A 21,817-nucleotide genomic window follows, 5' to 3' on the forward strand; every position below is an offset into this window, starting at 1 on the left:
AGAGGGCCCTGAGCTGGCAAAAGGGGCGGTGAGTGCAGGGTGGGGGTGGGAGGCATCAGGGGCGGTGAGTGCAGGGTGGGGGTGGGAGGCATCAGGGGCGGTGAGTGCAGGGTGGAGGTGGGAGGCATTAGGGGTGGTGAGTGCAGGGTGGGGGTGGGAGGCATTAGGGGTGGTGAGTGCAGGGTGGGGGTGGGAGACATCGGTGGGGGTGGGAGACATCAGTGGCGGTGAGTGCAGGGTGGGGGTGGGAGACATCAGGGGTGGTGAGTGCAGGGTGGGGGTGGCAGGCATCAGGGGTGGTGAGTGCAGGGTGGGGGTGGGAGGCATCAGGGGCGGTGAGTGCAGGGTGGGGGTGGCAGGCAGGGGAAAGATGGTGAAACCAGAGGGGAAATACTCACAGGGCTTCGGTGGACCAGCCAGTACGCCTTCTCCTGGCAGTCCAGGGCATACCTGTCTGCTTTATTCCTTTCCTTCCCGGTCCTGAAAAGCCAAAAGCCATGTTTTTCTTGTGTGTGTTTTTCAGGTTATTAATAGTTAAGGTTTTCTTTTGATTACAGTTTGCAGGCGATATGGTTTTGTATTCATTTCAGGGGTACAGCATGGTGGTTAGACAATCATAGACTTTACAAAGTGTTCCCCCTGATATTTCCAGTATCCACCTGGCAACATACATAATGATTATAATACTAGAGGCCCTGTGCACAAAATTCATGCACATTTAGGGTCCCTAGACCTGGCCAGCGATCAGGGCCGACCTGCAGGGCAACTGGCAGTGCAATCAGGGCGTCCCCACCCCCACACTGGCACCTGCCTTGGCTGGCCTGGCGCCGCCCACTCACAGGTTGGGTCCTGTGTGCTGGGGCAGCTCCTGTGTTGAGCGTCTGCCCCCTGGTGGTCAGTGCACATCATAGCGACTGGTCATTCCATCAGGTGTTCCGCCGTTCATTCGATTTGCGTATTAGGCTTTTATTAGATAGGATTATAGACCATATTCTCCGTGCTGTACTTTGCATCCCCATGACTGTTCTGTTACTACCAATCTGTACTTCTGAATCCCTTCACCTTTTTTCCCCCAGCCCCCCTCCCTTCGCCCTTCTGGCCACCATCCATCTGTTCTCTGTATCTATGAGTCTGTTTCTCTTTTGTTTGTTCTTTAGATGCTAACTAGACGCTAACTCAGCGTAGCATCCTACCCTCTCTGCCCATCTGTGCTGTCGCAAAGGGTAAGAGTTCGTTCTTTCAGAAGCCATGTTGACGGCCAGGAAGATTCTGTATCTTTTGCTCAGTGACGGACCCCATTCCTGATGAGCCACAGCACTCGCCCAATCTGCCCAGCTAATCCGTGTATGCCGTAACGATAACGAAAAACAGCAAATGCTCACTCGACACTGGGCGCTGGGTGCCCTGCTCAATGCTTTCCCCTATCTAGTCACTTAATCCTCCCAGAGACCTTTTCATGGGAGGTTGAATGTCCCACTGGGGGTCCCCCCATCAGCAAGTGGGAGGGGTGGGACTTGAACTGGGATTCAGGTCCCAGACAGAGTCCAGCTCTGCCTGAGGTGGTGGTGCTGGGGTGCAATCACCCCCAGGGGCAGACGTAGAGTCCAATCCACTCCACCTTCACCTCTGGGCCAACGTGGGTGGCGCTCGGGGCTGCCATCTGACCGCCTGCCTTCTTCATTTCCCTGCTCTGGTAAACGACGTACGTGACATCTGGACACGCGGGCAGCCAGCAATGCCAGAGCCCGCCGGGGGGGGGGGGAAAATCGCTGGCCTCGGGGCATGTTCGTGCCTCCCCGCCTGTCAGTTCCACTCTGTCGCATCAAAGACTGTGTGCCAAGCCAGGGTTTTTCTGAGCCCAACTTATTATTCCAACAGGCTTTTTATTTCCCTCTTATCTCTCGGTCTCCCCTTCCCTTTATGGAGAGGAAATGAGACCGCGCTTTGGTCCTGTAGGAGCCGGGCAACGCTCATTATCGCGCCCTGGGCCCCACTCGGCACCATTTCCACGGCGACCTGCGCTCACACTGGGTGACGCTTGTTTTCCCAGGCAACCTGGGATGACGCACATGCCTTCGACCGGACAGAGGGGGCAGAGCTATTTGCCAGCTGACGTCTTGTGAATCACAGAACAGCCAGCCACCCAGATGGGTGGGGAGGGCCGTTCCAGTGGGGTGCTGTGCCAACCTCCTGGGGAAATTAAATATAAACAGCGTCGCTCCCACTTTCCCTTGCCAAGCTAACTCGATTTTCTACCAGGTTAACTCCCCCCCACCACCACCATGTCCCCAGGAGCCTGGGGCACTGTGAAGTATCCATCATGCTGGTCAGCCTTGTAAACAGAGTCGATCGCTAATTTACTCCCATGTCCTTCCCGGCTTCGCTCTGCTGCTCTTCTCATAGGAGTTATTGAAAGAGTAACAAACGGAACCCAAGGGAGTCAGTAAACGAGGAAGTATTTTAGTTTGTCCTATTATGAATGTTTTTCATATTAAGATTTTTCAGCAACAGCATTACATTCATTTATTCATTCATGTAGGTATTGATCTCCCACTATGTTCCAAGCACTGGGAGTACAGTGGTGAACCAAACAGACTGCTATGGCCCTAGCTGGTTTGGCTCAGTGGATAGAGCATCCGCCTGCAGACCGAAGGGTCCCGGGTTCGATTCTGATCAAGGGCACGTGCCTCCGTTGCAGGCTCCTCCCTGGCCCAGGCCCTGGTTGGGGCGTGTGCAGGAGGCAACCAATGGATGTGTTTCTCTCTTCCATGCTCTCTTAAAAAATCAATGGAAAAATATCCTCGGGTGAGGATTAAAAAAAAAAAAAAAAAGACTGCTATGGACCAAATGTCTGTGTCCCGCCCCAGCTCATGCCGGGCACTTACACCATCCACTCTCCTGGGCTTCCAGCTTCCCGGCTACAGATTCTGGGACTTAACCCTCCATAACTGTAATTCCTGATCATAAATCTATGTGTATTTATACACGATTGGCTCTCTTTTCTTAGAGAACCCTGACTAACCCACCACTCCTCTGGTTCCAGGCTGCTTCATGAGAATGGGGTCCCCATCATCCGGCCCCGCCATGCGCCAGCCAGCCTAGAGCTGCCAGGATCTGGACCCGGCAAGGTGAGTGAAGGTGGGCCCCCTGGGCTTAATCCACTGGCATCAGTCCCCCCATATTCCTGATCCCACGCCCACACACAGTAATAGTGTACATCCCCATGGCCCTGACTGGGTAGCTCAGTTGGTTAGAGCATCTTCCCAGTATGCCAAGGTTGGGGGTTCAATCCCTGGTCAGGGCACATACAAGGATCAACCGATGAATGCATAAATGGGAGGAATTATAAGTCAATTTCTCTCTCTCTCTCTCTCTCTCTCTCTCTCTCAAAAGAAAATATTGTACATCCCCACCCATCCTCCCTTGAAATTGTGCATAACCATGTGACCTGCTTTGGCTAATGAATCGTGAGCAGACGTGACCAGCAGCACCTGTGATCCTCCCAGCCCCTCCCCCCCACTGCTCTGGAAACAGACAAGGCCGAGGCGGGGCTGCTCCTTTAGCATAGGTCCTGGTGGCACAAAGCACGTAGGGCCCCGGTGACCCGCAAAGAAGAAGTGAGCCCCGTGGTTTCATGCCCCTGAGATGTGGGGACTGCTTGTTACAATAGCCTAACCTCATCCTGACTGATACACCCTCCCCAGCGTTTACATCTGGCTCTTGTGGACAAGAAGGGCTCTTCAGGCCAGCCAGTGTGGCTCAGTGGTTGAGTGTCAACCTATGAACCAGGAGGTCATGGTTCAATTCCCAGTCAGGGCACATGCCCAGGTTGCGGGCTCAGTGATTCTCTCTCATCATTGATGTTTCTATCTCTCTCTCTCCCTCTTCCTTCCTCTCTGAAATCAATAAAAATATTTTTAAAAATAAAAATAAAAGAGAGCCCTCCAGAAGGATGTTAGCTCCATTTCTGATGTGAACAGCAGGCAAATGAGAGCAGCAGTGGTGGTGCTAACATGCGAATCTGATTACACGCCTGCCCTGCTTCAAAATATTTCCCTGTGGCCCTTATCGCCACCCTCACTTCTGCCAGTTCCAAGCTTCCCACTCTCCACGTCTGCTATGGGAAACTGTGTCAAGCAGACATCCCCTGCCTCCAGACTCTGGTCCTGTCTGCCTAGAGCACGATGTCTCCCACCTCGCCACTCCATGCACCATCACCATCCTTCACCTGGAGGCCTCCTACACAGCCTCCAAGTTCAATGTGGTTTCCACAGCTCCTTCTGCAAACTCCTGCCTGTGGCTCTCATCCCACTGCAGCATCACAGTCTTCCGCCTGACCCGCCAGACCGTGTCTCTATATTCCCTATGCCTAGTCCAGTGCTTGAACCATAGACGCCCACTAAAGGGTTATTTTACCAAAAGGACACAAGGGAGGGAGGGAGGGAGGACAACCAGGGGGTGACCAGGACCTTTCACTCACCTGTACTGCTCTTTGGCCTGCATAATGACAAAGTCCCACTTGTAGTTGATTTTTTTGTTCAAGAAATCGTAGTTTTCCTAGGGAAGGAAAACACAGTGAGAACACTGAGGCCCGTGACATGTGCCACGTGCAGTGGGCAGAAAGCCCTACGTCGACGAGGGCATGCCCCTGGCTTGGCAACAACAAGGCCCAGTCAATGGGCCTTCGCCCAGCTTTTCAAGCTGCTCATTCAAGGTGCAGCACCAAATTCTCAAAAAGCCTTTTTTTAAAAAAATATATGTATCTCAAATCTGATCAGGAGGAAGGGAATACAGTGTGGGGAGGAGCATGGAAACTCAGTACTCAACAGAGCACCACAAATCCACAAAGATAAGACCTAACATTGGTATGATGCTGGCTCTTCTAAAAACATGTTTGTCATGCATAAAACACAGCAGAATTGTTACCGCCTGCCCAGAAATCAAGCCTTTAGAGAAATATGACTCCTCAAGCCTAAAACAAAAGTGTATACTATTGCTTTCCCACCACAAATGCAAATTCAAACCTGTTCACCAATTAATATGCATTATCATACATATTAATTCAAATCATTTTGGGATAGCAAAGTCTTAAATTACAGCGTGAGAAACTGAAGTTCAACATAGGGAAGAATTCACTTCAGGGAGCTGCTTCTAAATATCCTGATGGATAATGGTCAGATGATGGGTAGATGGATGGATGGATGGAGGGATGGATGGATGGACAACAGCTAGAGGGATGATAGATAAATGGATAAAGGATGGATGGATGGATGGATGATGGCTGTATGGATGATAGATGGATAAATGGATAAAGGATGGATGGATGGATGGATGGATGGATGGATGATGGACAAATGATGGATGGATGGATGGATGGATGGATGGATGATGAATGGATGATAGATTGAATGGATGATAGATGGATAGATGATGGATGACAAATGGATGAACGGATGGATGGATGAGGATACATATGAACGTAGCAATGAGGGAAATGGGGGGAAAGAACAACTCAAGACTATATTCTACTCAAGTATAATAACCTTTACTTGAAAGTATCTCTGTACCTTTTCGTGTTCTTCTAAAACCCCTTTCTTCTTGATATTTCGCTTGGTCAGATAGATGGCTGGGGAAGAAAACAATGACATTTTCCATCATCAGGTTTCAGAACCACATCTGCAGGCTCTCTGGGCATGAGGCTGCTGTGCTCGGCCCGGTCGGTGGAGAGAACACAGCAGACCCGCTCTCTTCCTGCAGGAACACTCCCAATACAGGGGTGTACGGATAGAAAGGTCATGATGACAGCAAGACAAATGCCACCAAAATGCAGCAAGTAAACAAGCAACACGTTCAGCACTAACAAAGGCATGAGGAGAGGCAGTTACCATAGTCTGTATCTTCCGCTGGCCACTGCTGGGTCGGCCAGAAATACGGCGTCTACGAAAGAAACCAAGAAACCTCGCTTAGACAGTGGGCTCCGACCCAGGAAGGCCCCAGCCATGTGGTTTAACAGATAAAACGTCCGTAGCCCCCTCCACTTATTTCCAAAGTCCTGATCTGTGAGGATGTGAAGCCAAGCAGCTATCTCTTCAGATAAGATTAACCCCATATTAATAGCCACGGTCGGGCCAAGACTCACCTGGAATCGGTAGAGGCTGCCATCGGGCTTGAGAATGAGATTCTTGGGGTCCTGCAGGGGGTAAATGTAGCCGTACTTGACGATGAAGTTGCCCAAGTTCTGCGCCTCTGGGGAGAAGCAGCGGACGCATGGAAGTTAAGAGAGGGGCCGAAGGCAGAGGCTCACTACCCGGCCCCCACACAGCACCCCAAACTCCAAAAAAGATGCCTCCGTCCCACCAGCACGTCAATCAAGGAGGGAGGACAGTGGTTCCTGGACTTGGCTGTGGGCGAGTACCAGCTGGGAAACGCGCTAATAGGAGGACCCCCCAGCCAGTATTTTGTATGAAACAATTCTGTCCCCCAGTTGGATTCTGGTTGTTTTACGCATGAAGGCCTTGTCTGTTCAATTAAAATGTCGATTTCTCAGAGCCCCGGGCTAAGCCTCCATGCAGCCTCTGCCCGGCGGAGATTCTCGCGGGCTGCACACGCAATCCTCGGTCACCCAGGGCCAGACGAGCTCTCACCCAGACTGGAGATCCAGAGCCGCTGGACAAGCCATTGCAGAACATCACTTCCTGCAAAACAGAAATATCAGGCCGTCATCAGAGCCTCCTCACAGGCCCGCTGGCCTCCTCCCTGCTCAGCTGTGATCACATCCCTCTTCTGCTCAAAACTTTCAGGGACTCCCTCCACCCACCCACCCACCCCCACTGTGTGCAGTCCAGACCCTGCAGCCAGTAATTCAGGGCCATCCATGATCTGGCTCTGGCCTGGTTTCCCGCTTACCCTCCCCTACACACTCTCCATCTTGACCTCTCTTGTGGTCCCTCTTTTCTTACCTCACAATGATTTGTGCATAGACTCAAGTAGAAAGTAAACAGACGAGGTCTTAACACTGAAAATAATCAGACCCAAGGCAAGCTGTCCATGGCGCTCTAGGTGGAGCCTGGACACATGGGCTAAATCAGAGCCAGGGATGGGAAGAAAAATGGGGGTGGGCTGAGCTAGGGGGCTGGTTCTCCGATGCCTCCCAGTTCCCGGGGGGAAACTCTGGGAGAGCCAGAGACCTCAAACCCTCGTGAAGGTACTTTTATCAAAGCAGGAGGATGGGACAGATTTTAGTAACTCTTTGTAGGGTGAGTTATTACTTTGGACAGTAGAATGTGGCTCCATGGTTACTCTTGCCCTGAGTCCTGGGAACAGTGCAGAGTGGAGGCTGGTGTGAAAAAACTAAGGGAGGCAGAGAGAGACAGGGTCGGGGAGAACATGCACCCCTCCCACCCAGCCCCCCAGGATTCAGATTTATCTAAGGGCCGAAGCAAACCAAGCTCCACCAACAAGTCCAGAACTGCTGCAGGGCCACAGGGAAGCTGTGTGCCTCCTACTCAACCTGGACCCTCGCCCCATGCACAGCTCATGCTCCTTGTAGGAGGAGGGCAGCACCATCGCAGAAGAAAGACAAGCTGTCCTGGTATCGAACACCCCAAAGCAGACGCCACCTTGCAAACGCCATAGACCTCCCTTTCCAGCAACCCCAGCCGCTTTACAAAGGCCACGCTGGTCCCCGGCCTGCATGGCAGCCGGCCCGCAAAATAGGCCACGAAGGAGCATCAGGGTCGGAGACCCCGCTGCCTGTGTCCTTGTGGCTGGACTGTAGCAAAGGAGGCTTCCCTCCTCGGAGATGGCGAAGGGGCACTTCCTTTGGCGCCTCCAGGAAGGGCCCTTATGCTCCACTCCCACACTCTCTGGGCTTAATTACCTGCCCACAGCATGGCTGAGGCTGGGCCACCTGTAACTCTTCCCGCCCCATCCACACCCTGGGGCACAATAGCCAGCCTTTACCTCTGTCGGTGCCCACGTGCCCACCATTATTGCTTTCACTGGATTCTCCTCCGTTACTCTTAGCTTTATTCGCCCCTGGTTGGCTGGGCAAAAGCAAACTTCATTTAAAATCCGAGGGCTGGCTGTTTTTATTTTATATTTTTAGTGATTTCAGAGAGGAAAGGAGAGGGAGAGAGGGAGAGAGATAGAAACATCAATGGTGAGAGAGAATCATTGAGCAGCTGCCTCCTGCACAACCCCTACTGGAGATCGAGCCTGCAACTCAGGCATGTGCCCTCGACTAGAATCGAACCCGGGACCCTTCAGTCCGCCGGCTAATGCTTGATCCACTGAGCCAAACTGGCTAGGGCAGTGATGGTGAACCTTTTGAGCTCGGCGTGTCAGCGTTTTGAAAAACCCTAACTTAACTCTGGTGCCGTGTCACATATAGAAATTTTTTGATATTTGCAACCATAGTAAAACAAAGACTTATATTTTTTATGTTTATTTGATATATTTAAATGCCATTTAACAAAGAAAAATCAACCAAAAAAATGAGTTCGCGTGTCACCTCTGACACGCGTGTCATAGGTTCGCCATCACTGGGCTAGGGCAAGGGGAGGACTGGCTGTTTTAGACTTTCCACCCCAAGTCTCATTGAATGCTGCACAGTTTATGCAGAGCGAGAGAGAAAGACCCAAATAGACAGCAGACAGATTAGTGCTCTCCACCAAGGAGCCAAGGGTTTTCTCATCCACTTGACTGCTTCCTGAAATAAATCAAATGAGATTACAGGCCACTGGCATCTGTACCACGTGGTCTGCGAGGGCTTCTACAACAGCCATCTTCGTCCCCAGAAGTCCTGGGTCACCTGCCATCCGAGGAGATGGATGCCAATTACTCAGTTAGCTGTTATGAGTGCTGATCTGCAGCTGCAAGACAAGGCCTTCCCTGTGCCCTGTTCCAACAGCCGCTGGGGTTCACCAGCAGGAGGAGCAAGGGGAAGCATGGCAGGGGGCACCTCAGCCGGGAACCAGTGCACCCCGTGTGCGAGGGAGGGGAGCAGTGAGTGCACACTGAGAGGAATAAGAGTGTGGACACTGGAGTCACATCACTGGGCTCAAGTCCAAGCTCGGCCAACGTAGGAGTCGAGTGACATGGGGACAAGTTGCTGGACCTCTTTGCGTCTCCAGGGCCCCCTCTGCGACATGGGGATGATTGCATCTTTCCCTAACTGTACGGTGTATATCAACTGACACAGTGTGGGAAACTGTGAGCTATTGCCACTCCTCCAGCGTCCGCTGTGTGCTGGCCACAGGCACGGTACTATCTCCTTTAGTAATTCCTGCACTCATTCTCTTAGACAGGAATTGCCACGCCTGCTTCTAAAATGAGAACATTGAGGTTCGGCTACATCGCTAGAAAAGGCACCCAGCGGATTCAATCCCGGGGAGCCTGACTCAATGTCAAGTGCTAGACCAGGGCTGGTTCACTCATTCCATGGACTTGTATTAGATCTCTCCCCTGCCCCACAGCTGTGCTAAGCACTGGGGTTACCCAGATGAGCAAGAGGAGATTCTGCCCCTTCTGCCCCTTGAGGGCTTCCGAATCTAGTGGAGAATTCAGGCCAAAACCAGTGACAACCAGGGTGGGAGAACTGCCACGGCTGCATCTTAACTGCTGGGGGAGGCCAGAGGCACCCTGGAAAGTCTGCCCTTTGATCCCTGCTCTTTGGGTGCCCAGGCTGCTTGGGTTCCTAGCCTTTCCCGAGTCTAGCTCATCCGTTTCCCTGTCTTAGGTGAGCTGCCCTGTCACATTCCAATCAATTCCTTGTTTGCTCCAACTAGCCAGGGTGGGCCTTCTGTTGCTGGCACTCAGGGAACCCTGAGTGGCACATGGCTGGTGGGGGGAGCTCGTCTTCCAGGCCGTCAGACAGGGAATCAGGAGGCTGGTAGCCAGCTTGCCTCTGCAAAGGCGAGGGCACTTGATGAGAAATTAATAGTCAGGTCGTGGGTGGGGGTTGGGGGGCGAGTGAGGGCTCATGGGGAGCTCAGCACAGGGCGAGGCCCCAGCTGGTGCTGCGAGAAGCTGTCTGCTTCTGCAGCCAATATGCCTCCGTAGAAAACATGCCCTCCACTGCAACCCAAAACATAAAACATATGCCACACATGTATCAAAATGCATTCTTACTTTGGGGTTCAGCTCTTTCTGTCCATATCCTCAAAGGATGCTCTGCACCCCTTTATCCCACACCCAGAGAAAGGACACAGGGGCGCCATCCCCACAGGGTAGTTAAGAAGGGTCTGAATACAAATTAGAAGGTAGGGGAGGGTAGAACAAAGGCCAGTTTTTTTACTGCCAATTAGTTATTTTCTGCTACCTGATTTCATTAGAGCAAACAAGGCAAACAAACAGTCACAGTAAACGTGTGTTTTTTTAAATGACCCCCTGGTGGAATGGCTTCACAAAGCGACCTTTTGAGTCCTTTTCTCCTCCCTTCCGACCCCCTCTGCAGAAGGGGCCTGGGGCACAGCAGTCAGCGAACGTATTTTGGAAAGGGCTAGAGGGTAAATATTTTCCGTTTTGCGGGCCGTGATCCCGTCTCTCTGCACAGCTATTTACATGGTCATATAAAAGCAGCCAACGACAATACATAAGTGGGGATGTGGCCGTGTTCCAATAAAACTTTATTTACAAATATAGGCCGCGGGCCAAATGTGACCACGGGCTGGAGTTCGCCAGCCCCCCTGTGTGGTCTGTTCCAGGACAAGACTACGTCACAGGACGGGTTACCTGTCATGGCGTGAGGGATGCTGGTGACCAGGATCTTCTGGTTCTGCATTCGGACCCCCGTCTCCGGGCTCTGCATGTCCTTCACTAGCGCTTCAATCTGCAAGGCAGAAGCAAACAGTGTGGCTAAGGGGAACCGTGTCAGAGGCTGAGTCGGGCTTTTTGCAGGGCACGGAGGGGTCAGGGGACACAAAGATGGGCACACAGAGCGAACCACGTAGGCGGCCCTGAGTGAGGCCACCAGAACTAGAGGAGCAGCATGCTCCAGGCACCGTGCCCGCGCCGTGGGCGTGCCCGGGAGACTCGGCCTGACGTGGAGATGCTGCAGAGACTTTCAGGAGAAGACGGGACTTGACAGCAAAGGCTTTTCCTGGACAGAAAGGGGGAGGATGAGCACAGGCACGGGAGGGTGTGAGAGGGACAGACAGCAGGGGGAGGCGAGGCCGGAGGGACAGGTGGAGGCCCCGTCCCGGGACCTCGAATGCCACGCCCAGCATGCGGATTTTGTTCTGAGGAGTGGCATGGCCTGGCCTGCGTTTTGGAAACGTGGTCTACGGCAGAGGGAGGACACGGGCTGCCCCCGTGGAGAAAAGCCGTCGCTGTAGTCGGGGCAGGACGTGATGGGGCTTCACTGTGACACGTCCACCCCTCGGTCTATTCTCAACTGAGCCGTCAGAGTGAGTCCTTTCATCATTTTAGAACATGTCACCCCTGTGCTCCAAACCCTGCCAGGGCCATTTCACCCAGAGCCAATGGCCAAGATTTTCTCTCTGGAAGTCGGGGCAGCTGTGCACAGCTGGACCTGTCCTTGTGGAGGGTCGCACCTGAACAGCAACCTGTCCGCTCCCCGCACTAAAAGAGCTCAGTGGTCTACCTCTTCCCCTCGATTTAACCAACCTGGTGACATCACCCTTATTCTCCTGCTTTTCATAAAATACACTCTCCAGGCATCTGAACACAGCCCTGCACTACAAAGTATGGTTTTGTAATCTCTTAGAATCTAATTAATTGTGTGAAAATGCTTTATAAGGCACGATATGTTATACTGCATAAAGATAAATAAGGACAAAGTCATATAAACTTAAAGATAGATGCTTTGTAAGGAGACATATGTTGGTGGTTATTGATGGAATCGTCATTTGTAGCATTTGTACAATTCATGCATCTTTGAAACTTTGCATGCAGGGCTGTGTTCAGATGCCTGGCAGTAAAAGCCTAGCTCTACTCACCAATTAAACATATTTATTGATTAAGCACGTGTTTATTGAGCATGTATTGCATGCCCAGCACTGTGGAGGATACAACAAAGTAAAAGAGATAGTCCCCCCATCCTCGGAGAGCTGGGAAGACATCTGTAGGAAAATAGAAATTTAAGATAAACACTAGGGATCTGGGTGACTAAAATGCTCCATTCAAACCCCTGCTCCAAAGTATACGCTGGATAAATTGCTACATCTCACTGACTCATTGCTCTGTCAAATAGAGATTGCAAGTGCCTCGCCATCAGAGGAATGACGTGAAGATTAAATGAGATTGATCACGTAAAGCACTTAGCATCGAGCCATGCACAAAGTCAGCATGTATTACATGGCAAAGGCAGGCTGAATTTTGCATCAAAAAAATATGGAGGATACTGACTGGAATAAGAACCAGGAAGAAGAGGAGGCTGAGATGATGAAAAAGCAGTGTGCATGGAGAGAGTAGGGTTTCCCTAGACAGGGAGGGAGGCTGTGCTCCAAGAGGCGGAGGGGATGGGGGAGTAACAAGGCCCCCAGCTTCTCCACACAGGAAAGTGAGGACATTGAACTGGGAACCTTTGCAGTCCACTGTTGATGCGAACGCAAAATGAAAACAGTATGGAGGTTCCTCCAGAAATTACCCGGAATTGCCATACCACCCAGCAACCCTGCCTCTGGGTATTTATCAGGAAGAACTGACCTCGGGATCTCGGAGAGCTATGAGCACTCCCGTGTTCACTGCAGCATAGCTCACTGCGGCCAAGATGCGAAAACAGCCTGTGTCCCCTGATGGATGGGCAGATACAGGAAACGTGGCACATGCATACCATGGAATATTTCTCAGCCTTTTGAAAAAACAGAAGTTCTGCCACATGCGACAACCCGGATGAACCTGGGGGACATTTTGCTGAGTGACACAAGCCAGTCACAGAAAGCCTGCATGCTTCCTCTTATGTGAAGTGTCTAACACGCAAAATGAATCAAAGCGTGGAGGGAGGGGGTTAGGGAGGGGCTAGGAAAAGCGCATAATGTTTCAGTTAAGCAACGTGGATAGATTCTAGGGATCTGCTCTACAGTATCGTAAAAGTAACAATACTGTTTGTACACTGAAAGTTCTCGTATGCAGGGTTCCACCACAATGAAATAAATGTTAAAAACAGCATGAGCGCCCTGCCTGGCTGCTCAGTGGTTAGAGCATCGGCCACTTGGGAATTCAATTCCCTGTCAAGGTACCTCGGACCTCCATTGCAGGTTGAGTCCCCGGCCCTAGTCCAGGTGCATGCAGGAAGCAACCCAACCATGTGTCTCTCTCTCCGGTCGATGTTTCTCTCTCTCTCTCCCCCTCCTCCCTTCCTTCCATTCTCTCTAAAAATCAATGGGAAAAAACATCCTCAGGTGAGGATTAAAAAAAGATATAGCATTAGAGCAGTGGTTCTCAACCTTCTGGCCCTTCAAATACAGTTCCTCATGCTGTGACCCAACCATAAAATTATCTTCGTTGCTACTTCATAACTGTAATGTTGCTACTGTTATGAATCGTCATGTCAATATCTGATATGCAGGATGGTCTTAGGCGACCCCTGTGAAAGGGTCATTCGACCGCCAAAGGGGTCGCGACCCACAGGTTGAGAACCGCTGCATTAGAGAGATTAACCCGGCTGCACTGGAGGGGGGGATCATGCCGAGGAACCCCGATTTGGACAGACTAGACCTGCCCCCTGCCCCTCGGCCAGCCACTCCTGCAGCTGGAAGGCTCCCACCTCCCCAAGGAGGGAAGGGCGTGGGACGAGGTCCTGAGTCACTGCTGAGTGCTGAGCGTCCACTTTCAATGTGTTGCTAAACCAGCATCTCGAGAAACAACCAGGATCAAGGGCATGGTCAAGGTCACTCTGGGCACAGTGCCAGAGGCTCAGCCAGCGAGCAAGACTGGCCGGGGCCCAGGGGGTGCCTGGGGCTCCTCGTGCAAGACTGACTGCGGGCTGGCTTCCTCTGGAGGACACTCTCCTGGCTCACAGGCTTGTTCTGGGATGGAAACTTCATTTCCGCTCCATCGGAGCCTCGGTCCTTGGTCGGCAATGTCTAGGCCTGGCAGTATCTCAGGCCACTGGGCCAGCAGAGCGGCCACAGCAGGGAGGGGAGCTAAGAGGCGCCCCAGGTAGGTGTGGGGGCTGGGAGGTGGCCTCACTCCCCCTGGACATGGCCAGGGGACCCAGGAGCCACAGGTTGCGGGAGTCAACTCCTTCCGAGTTCTCAACTAACCATGAGCTGTGGGGTCAAATGCCACTTTGAGAAGTGCCTGACTTTGTGGCATGAGGGCCTGCCAGGTGAGATCCCACATTTATTTTAAAATGGATTTTAGATGAAACAGCAGCATTTCGAGGGAACAGAGGGCCCCGATATTGGAGAAGAAGTAGAAACCCGCCCTACGAGTTGGAAACCTGAGTTTCCCTGAGAGAGAAAGTCAGGGAATCTGATCCCATCTCTTCGCATTAAAAAAATAATAAAATAAATTAAAACCTAGTTATAAAGAGCTTGAAAATAACCTTCAGAGGAGGAATAATGAGAGCTATTTTTACAGCACAATGCGGGAGTCAGGTTTCTCTCTGGCAGGTGGATCACCCCCCCCCCCCCAGAAGGGAGGGGGCACACAGGGACCCCGAGAACGTTCTGCGGGAGCCGGGCCCATTGGGAGGCCAATCAGTTTTCCTCAGATTCTCCTCGGAGGGTCTCCCAGCCACCCAGCGAGGAAAGGCTAGGACTCTGGCCCGTGGCACGCCTCTGAGAAACCCTGTTAGGGGTGAACCCCGCCCCCTCCAAACTCATATGTTGAATCCTCACATCCGGGACCTCGGAATGTGACTCCATTTGGACAGAGGGCTTTAAGAAGGTGACGGAGCCCGCTCCCTTCCTCTCTGAAATCAATAAAAATCTATTTTTTAAGTAAACGCGGTAATGGAGCTCAAATGAGGCCGTTTAGTGGGGCTCCAACTCCATTACGACCGGTGTCCTTCCCAGAAGAGGAAGTTAGGACACAGACGCCCGCAGAGGGAAGACCACGCGAGGACACGGGAGAAAGCAGCCGGCCGGCGGCCCAGGGCAGCGGCCGCACACGAAGCCAACCCCGCCAACGCCACGATCTCCAGCACTGTGAGCCCGAGGTGCCCCTGGTTCCGGCCACCCAGCCGGTGGCACTTGGCCACGGCAGCCCACGCAGGCGAAGGTTTGCTTTGGTCTCTGTATTGCCAACTTCTGTCCGGCGGGCTGTCCTCTAGGAATGAGGGAGAGGATGGCCATCCCCACCCCCAATGTCAGTGCCCGCTCCGAACCAGACTCAGCTCCCGGCGCCTCCCGGCAGCCACACCGCCTTCCCAGGCAACGCGGAAATGCCACAGAACCAGAACCAGGCTGAGCTGGGCCCCCCTGACCCCGTGTTGGGGGCCAGGGTGGAGGGGTGTCGGGCCCACGTTGCTTCTCTCAGATGCCAACGTGCTGTGGTGTGACTGCCGGCGTGACAGGGAACCCCCACATCACGAAGGAGCAGAAATGATGGCTTTGACGGCCGCCGCATCCCACCCTCCACGCCCACGCCCGTGCCTCGCATTAAGGACCTGTCACTCATGCGCAAGATCTGTGGGGCTGGAATTTTCCTTTCAGCCAAGGAAGGCTCCCAGGGGGATGATAATCATCAGTACTTTTCTGTACACAGATGGGGACAGCGACCCAGGACCAGGAGGTGATTTTGCAACAAAGCGGAAGGGGCTCCTGCTAATGCGTCTGACCACACGGAGGCCCGCTGACCTCCCGGCCATCTGACCGCCACGTCCAGAAGACCCTCGAAAGTGCCATCCCCGCATCGGGGCTCACAGTCTTTCCCCCAGACCTGCTCTTTACACCCTGGTCAAAAGCCCAAGGCGCGTCCTAGGTGACCCCGGCCAGTAGTGGCCAACTTCTGTTGACTCTGCTTTTGTGTCTGACCTGTCTCCTCTCTGCCCCCCTCCTGGCTCTCAGGCTCTGCCCACCTGGCATCTGCACTTTGAAATGCATCCGCCCTCCGAGGTGCCACCGACACCTGGGAAGATCACTCTGGGGTGTGGGGCTGGCTGCCTGTGCAGGAATCCTGCCTCTGCCCACAAGATGCCCATAGCATCCCCCTCCCCAGCGGTGACACCCCAAAATGTCTCCAGAGTTCTCAAATGTCCCAGGGGCTTTCACCTTAGCTGTGCGTTCACTTGAGAAGCCCTATTTAAAAGACCTATGTCGCCCGGCTGGTGTGGCTCATTTGGTTAGAGCATCGGGCCTACATGCCAAGATGGCAGGTTTGATCCCCGGTCAGGGCATGTACAAGAATCAACCAATGATTGCATAAACAAGTGAAACAAGTTGATGTTTCTCCCTCTCAAAAAAAAAAAAAAAATCAATTAGCCCAGCTGGGGTGGCTCAGTGGTTGAGGGTTGACCTATGAACCAGGAGGTTATGGTTTGATTCCCAGGTTTCAGGCTTGATCTCTAGTAGGGGGCATGCAGAAGGCAGCCAATCAATGATTCTCTCTCATCATTGATGTTTCTATCTCTCTCCCTCCTTCTCCTTTTCTCTCTGAAATCAATAAAAATATGTTTTTTAAAACACAATTTAAAAAGCCAATGCTTGGGCTCTACCCCACTTAATTACTTAATTACCTCTTAAGTGAACAGAAACTCTAAGGATGGTAACTTGAGAGCAATATTTCTCCAAGTGCAGCCAGGGTAGAGAAGAACTCATACCCTCTCATCAGAATCATCTTTCTAACCCAGGGGTGGGCAAACTTTTTGACTCGAGGGCCACAATGGGTTCTTAAACTGGACCGGAGGGCCAGAACAAAAGCATGGATGGAGTGTTTGTGTGAACTAATATAAATTCAAAGTAAACATCATTACATAAAAGGGTATGGTCTTTTTTTTTTTTAGTTTTATTCATTTCAAACGGGCCGGATTCGGCCCGCGGGCCGTAGTTTGCCCACGGCTGTATCTAACCTGTAAACCAACTCATTTTATTCATCTCTGATTTTAACACATCAAACAGCTTCTCCCTGAACACGGAGAGCATCAGACTCCTCAGCACAACATTCGAAGCCCCCAGTTCTGGGCCCTTCTCTCCAGCCTTCCTGTCCGTCAGCCTCCTGCTCACGCCGGACCATCCCAACCCCTGCTGAGTCTGCAAACCATCATGCTATTTCACATGTCCGTGTTTTATAATGCCACTGTGTTCAGGAATAAATGAGATGGTGTATATAAGGCCCCCGATGGGGAATACAACATACTTCATGAATATTCCTTGACTGTTTCTCTGAGAAGTTGATGACAGTTGCACACAGGTCCACATGCCTTTAGCCTGGGTCCTTCAGAGGGCTGGACATCTAGTTCAGCAGGTTCATAGCTAGGGATCCCCTGGCACGGGCTCTTGAGACCTGCTCTGCACACCTTGATTCTATCCTTCCTCCTGCTCTAGGGAGCTGTGTGACCTGGCGAGGACCTCAGTAGCGAGGTGGAGGAGGGTGAGGCTGGGGTGGAGGAGGGTGAGGCTGGGGTGGAGGAGGGTGAGGCTGGGGTGGAGGAGGGGGAGGCTGGGGTGGAGGAGCGGGAGGCTGGGATGGAGGAGGGTGAGGCTGGGGTGGAAGTGGTGGAGAGTGGGGTGGGGAGGGGTGGAAGGGGAGGCTGGGGTGGAAGAGAATGAGAGTATGATGGTGGGGGGAGAGGCTGGCAACCAGACTCCAGTCAGAAGGCCAAGGTAAAGAGAGGCAGCTCTGCTAGACAGCAGCCATGATGGCAAGAACATCTGAGATTCAGAAGACACGGAGAGTATCTCCAGACATTCCTCCCCGAGCCTCCGAGCCTGCCTGTCTGGGGGCGGAAGAAGGCAGTCTTGGGGAACCCTGGAGGATGGCCATGGCTTTCAGATAGGGGGTTTGGGTGGTCTCCTCTGCTTTCAGGAACCGGTGTCTGCCATATCGGCTCTCGGGGTCCTTTCTGACAACCTCCCGCCTGTTTTGTGGATGAGCCTCATACCTCCACTACCTGGATACAAGCACAAGCTCCTAGAAGTGGGCGGAGGGGTGTGACAGCGGTCCAGCATGCCCGGCACTGTCCAGGTTACAGCATTGAACGTCACAGGCAAATCAGGACAGTTGGGCACTGACTACACCCACGTACTCAGCTCCAGGGGCTCAGGGCTCCACTTGTCACCGAGCATTCGGCTAATTCCACTCAACGAGATAAGCCTCAGATGGTGGACACGGTGCCGTGGACAGCAGCTGTGGACGGAAGGAAGGGTGGACAAGTGACCGAGGGCCTCAGCCCCTGACGATCGCTTCAGACACGGTTATCTGAAGAGTTCACAACAAAATGAACCGCTTTGTTCCCAAACACATCACCCCGGGCAAGACGCATTTTACCTCCCCCACGACCACACAACAGCCTGTGCCTGGCCACCTGGTCTGAGAAAGTCTGTGGCCGAAGAGAAAAGGTTCTGACTTCTGCTGCCAGCACAGAGACCCAAGATAAGCAGATACACATGCTCCAATGGGGGGTCTGGGGGTGCTGCGAGTGGGGTGTCCTTTATCCTACAAATATATCATTGCATGATCGATGCATACACAGTCACCCCCCCCACACACACACACACACACACTCACTCACACACTTTAAAATACTGCAGTTTGGGATCCGAAAAATAACCCCCCAAAATGTTGATTTAATATCTGGGTGCCTTATAACAAGATCCGGAGACAGTCTTGCAGGTGACAGCCTGGGCTGAACTGCCTCGGGCAGGGCACCTTTCTCTCCTGAGTAACAGGTAGTTCTGAGCCTGCAGCAGACCATCGCCCCTGGCTCCCGGTCTCCACTACAGACAGGTTACATGGAAACCTAATGATGATAGTGTTTAACACACACACACACACACACACACACACACACACACACACACAAACACACACACACACACACTGCAAAGAAGTCCTTTCATAGCAGCAGCAGCATTAACGGACCACAAGGGATGCCCTCCGCTCCTGCCCACACGCGCTGAGCCGGTCCAGCATCTCCGCGGACACTTCTCAGAGTTGGGTGCCCGCGCACCCCCCAGGCCCAGGTGGCAGACCAGCTTACCTTCTGGAGAAATGCCATCCTCGGCCTGTACTGCTGGCCTTGGTGCCGGATTGTCATCCTGGACCCTGGATGAATTCAGAACCAGAACACCACAGGGAGAGAAGAGGAGAGGCCCGCAAGTGAAAGGGCCAGCGTGCCTCGCACACACCCTGAAGCCCAAGAGGAGGTGCGGGGGGAGCCGGAGAGCGCGGGGCGGGGGCGGCGGCTGCCTGCAGCGCCCCTTTACTCGCGCTGAGCTCCCGCCCCTGGGGAGCAGCTGGAATCCGCGCCAGCCAATCAGCGAGCCGCGCCGCGGGCTCATTAGCATGCGCTGCGCTAGCGTTCACCTGCCGCCAGGGGGCGGTGTGTGGCTCTGCCGGAACCCAGCAGAACCTCAGGTGAGACCCGAGTGGGAGGGTCTGCCACGAGAAGGGGCCTTTCAACTCCGCTCCATTCGGAACAGAGTTATGTGCAGAAGTGAGACGCGGCAACCTTACTAATAAGCGCGGTGGGAAACACAGTTCCTCTCCCAGCTCTGCCGTAGCCAGCTGGGCAACCTTGGGCAAGTTCCTTAAAGTCTCTAGGTCTCAATTTCTTTACCTGAAAAGTAAAAAAGTGAGATCATACTCAACAGAATGATTGTATATCATCGAATGGGGAAGTGTGTAATACAGTGCTTGGCCCTCAACGAATGTTTAAAAGTGTTTGGGGAGGGGGGGGGGGGTAGGGCAAAATGACAAGTGGAATTGGCGAGATGTTGGTTAATAAAAGAAAGGAAGAGAAGAAGAAAGAAAAGTCCATTGTAGTCCCTGCTACTGGGCCAGCTGCCTGGTCTAAGCAAGTTCTATTTCACTGCTCTGGTCCTTGGTGTTTCCATAGCTAGAAAATGAATGGGTGACCCTCCTACGCCATCATCAGAACCCTTCGTGGCTTGTCATACAAAGTGCCTTTTCTGTGTGTACAAGTTGGATGGCTATTGATTGTAGCAGATAAAATGTTTAAGTTGGAAAAGAACAAAGAGGGATTTGCCTCAGGAAGGCACGGTCAACCATGTCCCTGCACAGTGGTTCTTACCTATATTTTTGGAGGTGCGTCCCTGTAAGAATCTGCTATGGACACTCTCTCAGGCAACATGGCTGTGTGTGCCTCTTTACAAATCCTCACACATATTTTGAGTCTTTGTTTCTTGTAACCAAAAGGGTCAAACATGTAGTGTGATGTTAAAAGTTAATGACTGTGTCCTGGGGAAAAAATAATTTACTTCACCTATTCATTTAAAAAACGAATGTATTGTATGTCAGGCATTGTGCTAGAATCAGGAATTCAAAGCCGTATATGATCCAATTCCTGTCTCGAGGAGCTCACAGGTGAATGGGGCAAGTTATAAACAGAATCAATTTATAATGGCGATGCAGTCAACACAATGCTGGACTTTGTTGCAGGGCACCTTTCCCAGCCAGAGTGGAAGAGAAGATCAGGAAGACTTCCTGGGGGAGGAGTCTTAAAGGAAGATGGAGAGTTAACCAGGTGAGAAGGGATAAATGCAGGTACATCACAGAGAACAGCACAGAATGGGCATGGAGGCAAGATCAGCATGATCAGAAATTCCTTGGACACCACATCCTGTGAGGTTGGGAAGATGGAGATAGGGATCAGACAGTGGTTGGCTTTGATAGGGGTGGGGAGGTGGAGAGTTTGGGTCAGGATTACATCGACAGGGGCATAGGGAACTGTCTGAAGTGACAAAGGTTGCATATCTTGATGGGAGTGGTGGTTACAGAGGTAAGTTTGTCAGAACTCATCCAACTGTCTTCTTAAAAAATCTGGGAGCATAACATTGCATGTAAACTACCCCTCAGGGAAAGGATCGGCCCCAAAAGCAAATACTATCTTGCAACATGACAGAGGGACATAGTGCTAAAAGGAAATCCTCCTGTGACTCCGTCAGGTAAATGGACTCCCCATCGTCATCACCATCGTCACTCGAGTCCTCCGCGTCCTCCTCATCAGCGGAAGGGTGTGACTCAGGACCTGGATTGGAGCCATGCTGCCCTGGACACGCTGTACAGTGTGACCAGCCTGGACCTTGCCCCCTGTAGGATAAACGTCACCCAGGCACAATCGTGTGCCATCCACCCAGGTCTAAAGTCACCCCCGGTCAGCTCAGCCATTTACTTCAGTTCCCTGTGCTGAGTGCTGAGGGGATAAGGCCTGAAAAGACTCGGGAGGATAAATACCCCAACTCTCCCTCTCCTGCTGCCTCCCATTGTCCAGTCCAGACCGGAAGCCAGAGGCGATGCAGCCTGGGTGATGCAGTCTGTTCGGGTCAGCCTCCTGGGACACAGAGCGGGGCAGAGGGCGAAGGATCCGGGTGGAGGGGACTCGGCACGGCCCGCGGCAAACCCTGCCGGAGCAGCGCAGCGGCTTAAATGCCTCTGGCGGTGCGGACTCCCAGGGTAGAGTCCTCAGGGTTGATCCTGTGTTCCCAGGCACCTCGGGCAGCTCGGTAACAGCACCTCCTGCCCCAGGACAGGCATCTCCCAGACTCGGAAAGAAATCACGTTGCATTCGTCTGTCTCCCGGAGCCACTGCCCCTACTCCACCCCCACTGCCGTTTGCATTTCACATCATTCTCTCTCGTCTGAATTTGTTACAACTTGTGTATTACATTTGCTGTTCTAAAAAAATCATACGGCGGGAAAATAACCGCTTAGATGCATGCACGTTTCT

The 21,817-nt window shown here is 52.5% G+C and overlaps 1 protein-coding gene across 2 annotated transcripts in view; it reads right to left on the reverse strand.

Annotated features, from left to right (window-relative positions):
* The window catches only part of RGS9 (regulator of G protein signaling 9), a 50,630-nt gene extending 31,272 nt beyond the window's left edge, over positions 1-19,358 (reverse strand). The window contains exons 1-8 of one of the 2 annotated variants that reach the window (XM_059670078.1): positions 19,109-19,358; positions 10,735-10,831; positions 6,645-6,695; positions 6,140-6,246; positions 5,886-5,937; positions 5,568-5,626; positions 4,481-4,557; positions 399-480 (exon numbers count right to left, since the gene is read on the reverse strand). In XM_059670078.1, the coding sequence (XP_059526061.1) occupies positions 399-480; positions 4,481-4,557; positions 5,568-5,626; positions 5,886-5,937; positions 6,140-6,246; positions 6,645-6,695; positions 10,735-10,831; positions 19,109-19,165 (582 nt within the window). In that variant the 5' untranslated portion in view covers positions 19,166-19,358. The remainder of the gene's footprint in view (positions 1-398; positions 481-4,480; positions 4,558-5,567; positions 5,627-5,885; positions 5,938-6,139; positions 6,247-6,644; positions 6,696-10,734; positions 10,832-19,108) is intronic. The other variant, XM_059670077.1, reaches the window with a different exon arrangement.
* Positions 19,359-21,817: the final 2,459 nt, after the last annotated feature.

Source organism: Myotis daubentonii, chromosome 16 (genome assembly GCF_963259705.1).
Source record: "Myotis daubentonii chromosome 16, mMyoDau2.1, whole genome shotgun sequence".
Lineage (NCBI taxonomy): Eukaryota > Metazoa > Chordata > Mammalia > Chiroptera > Vespertilionidae > Myotis > Myotis daubentonii.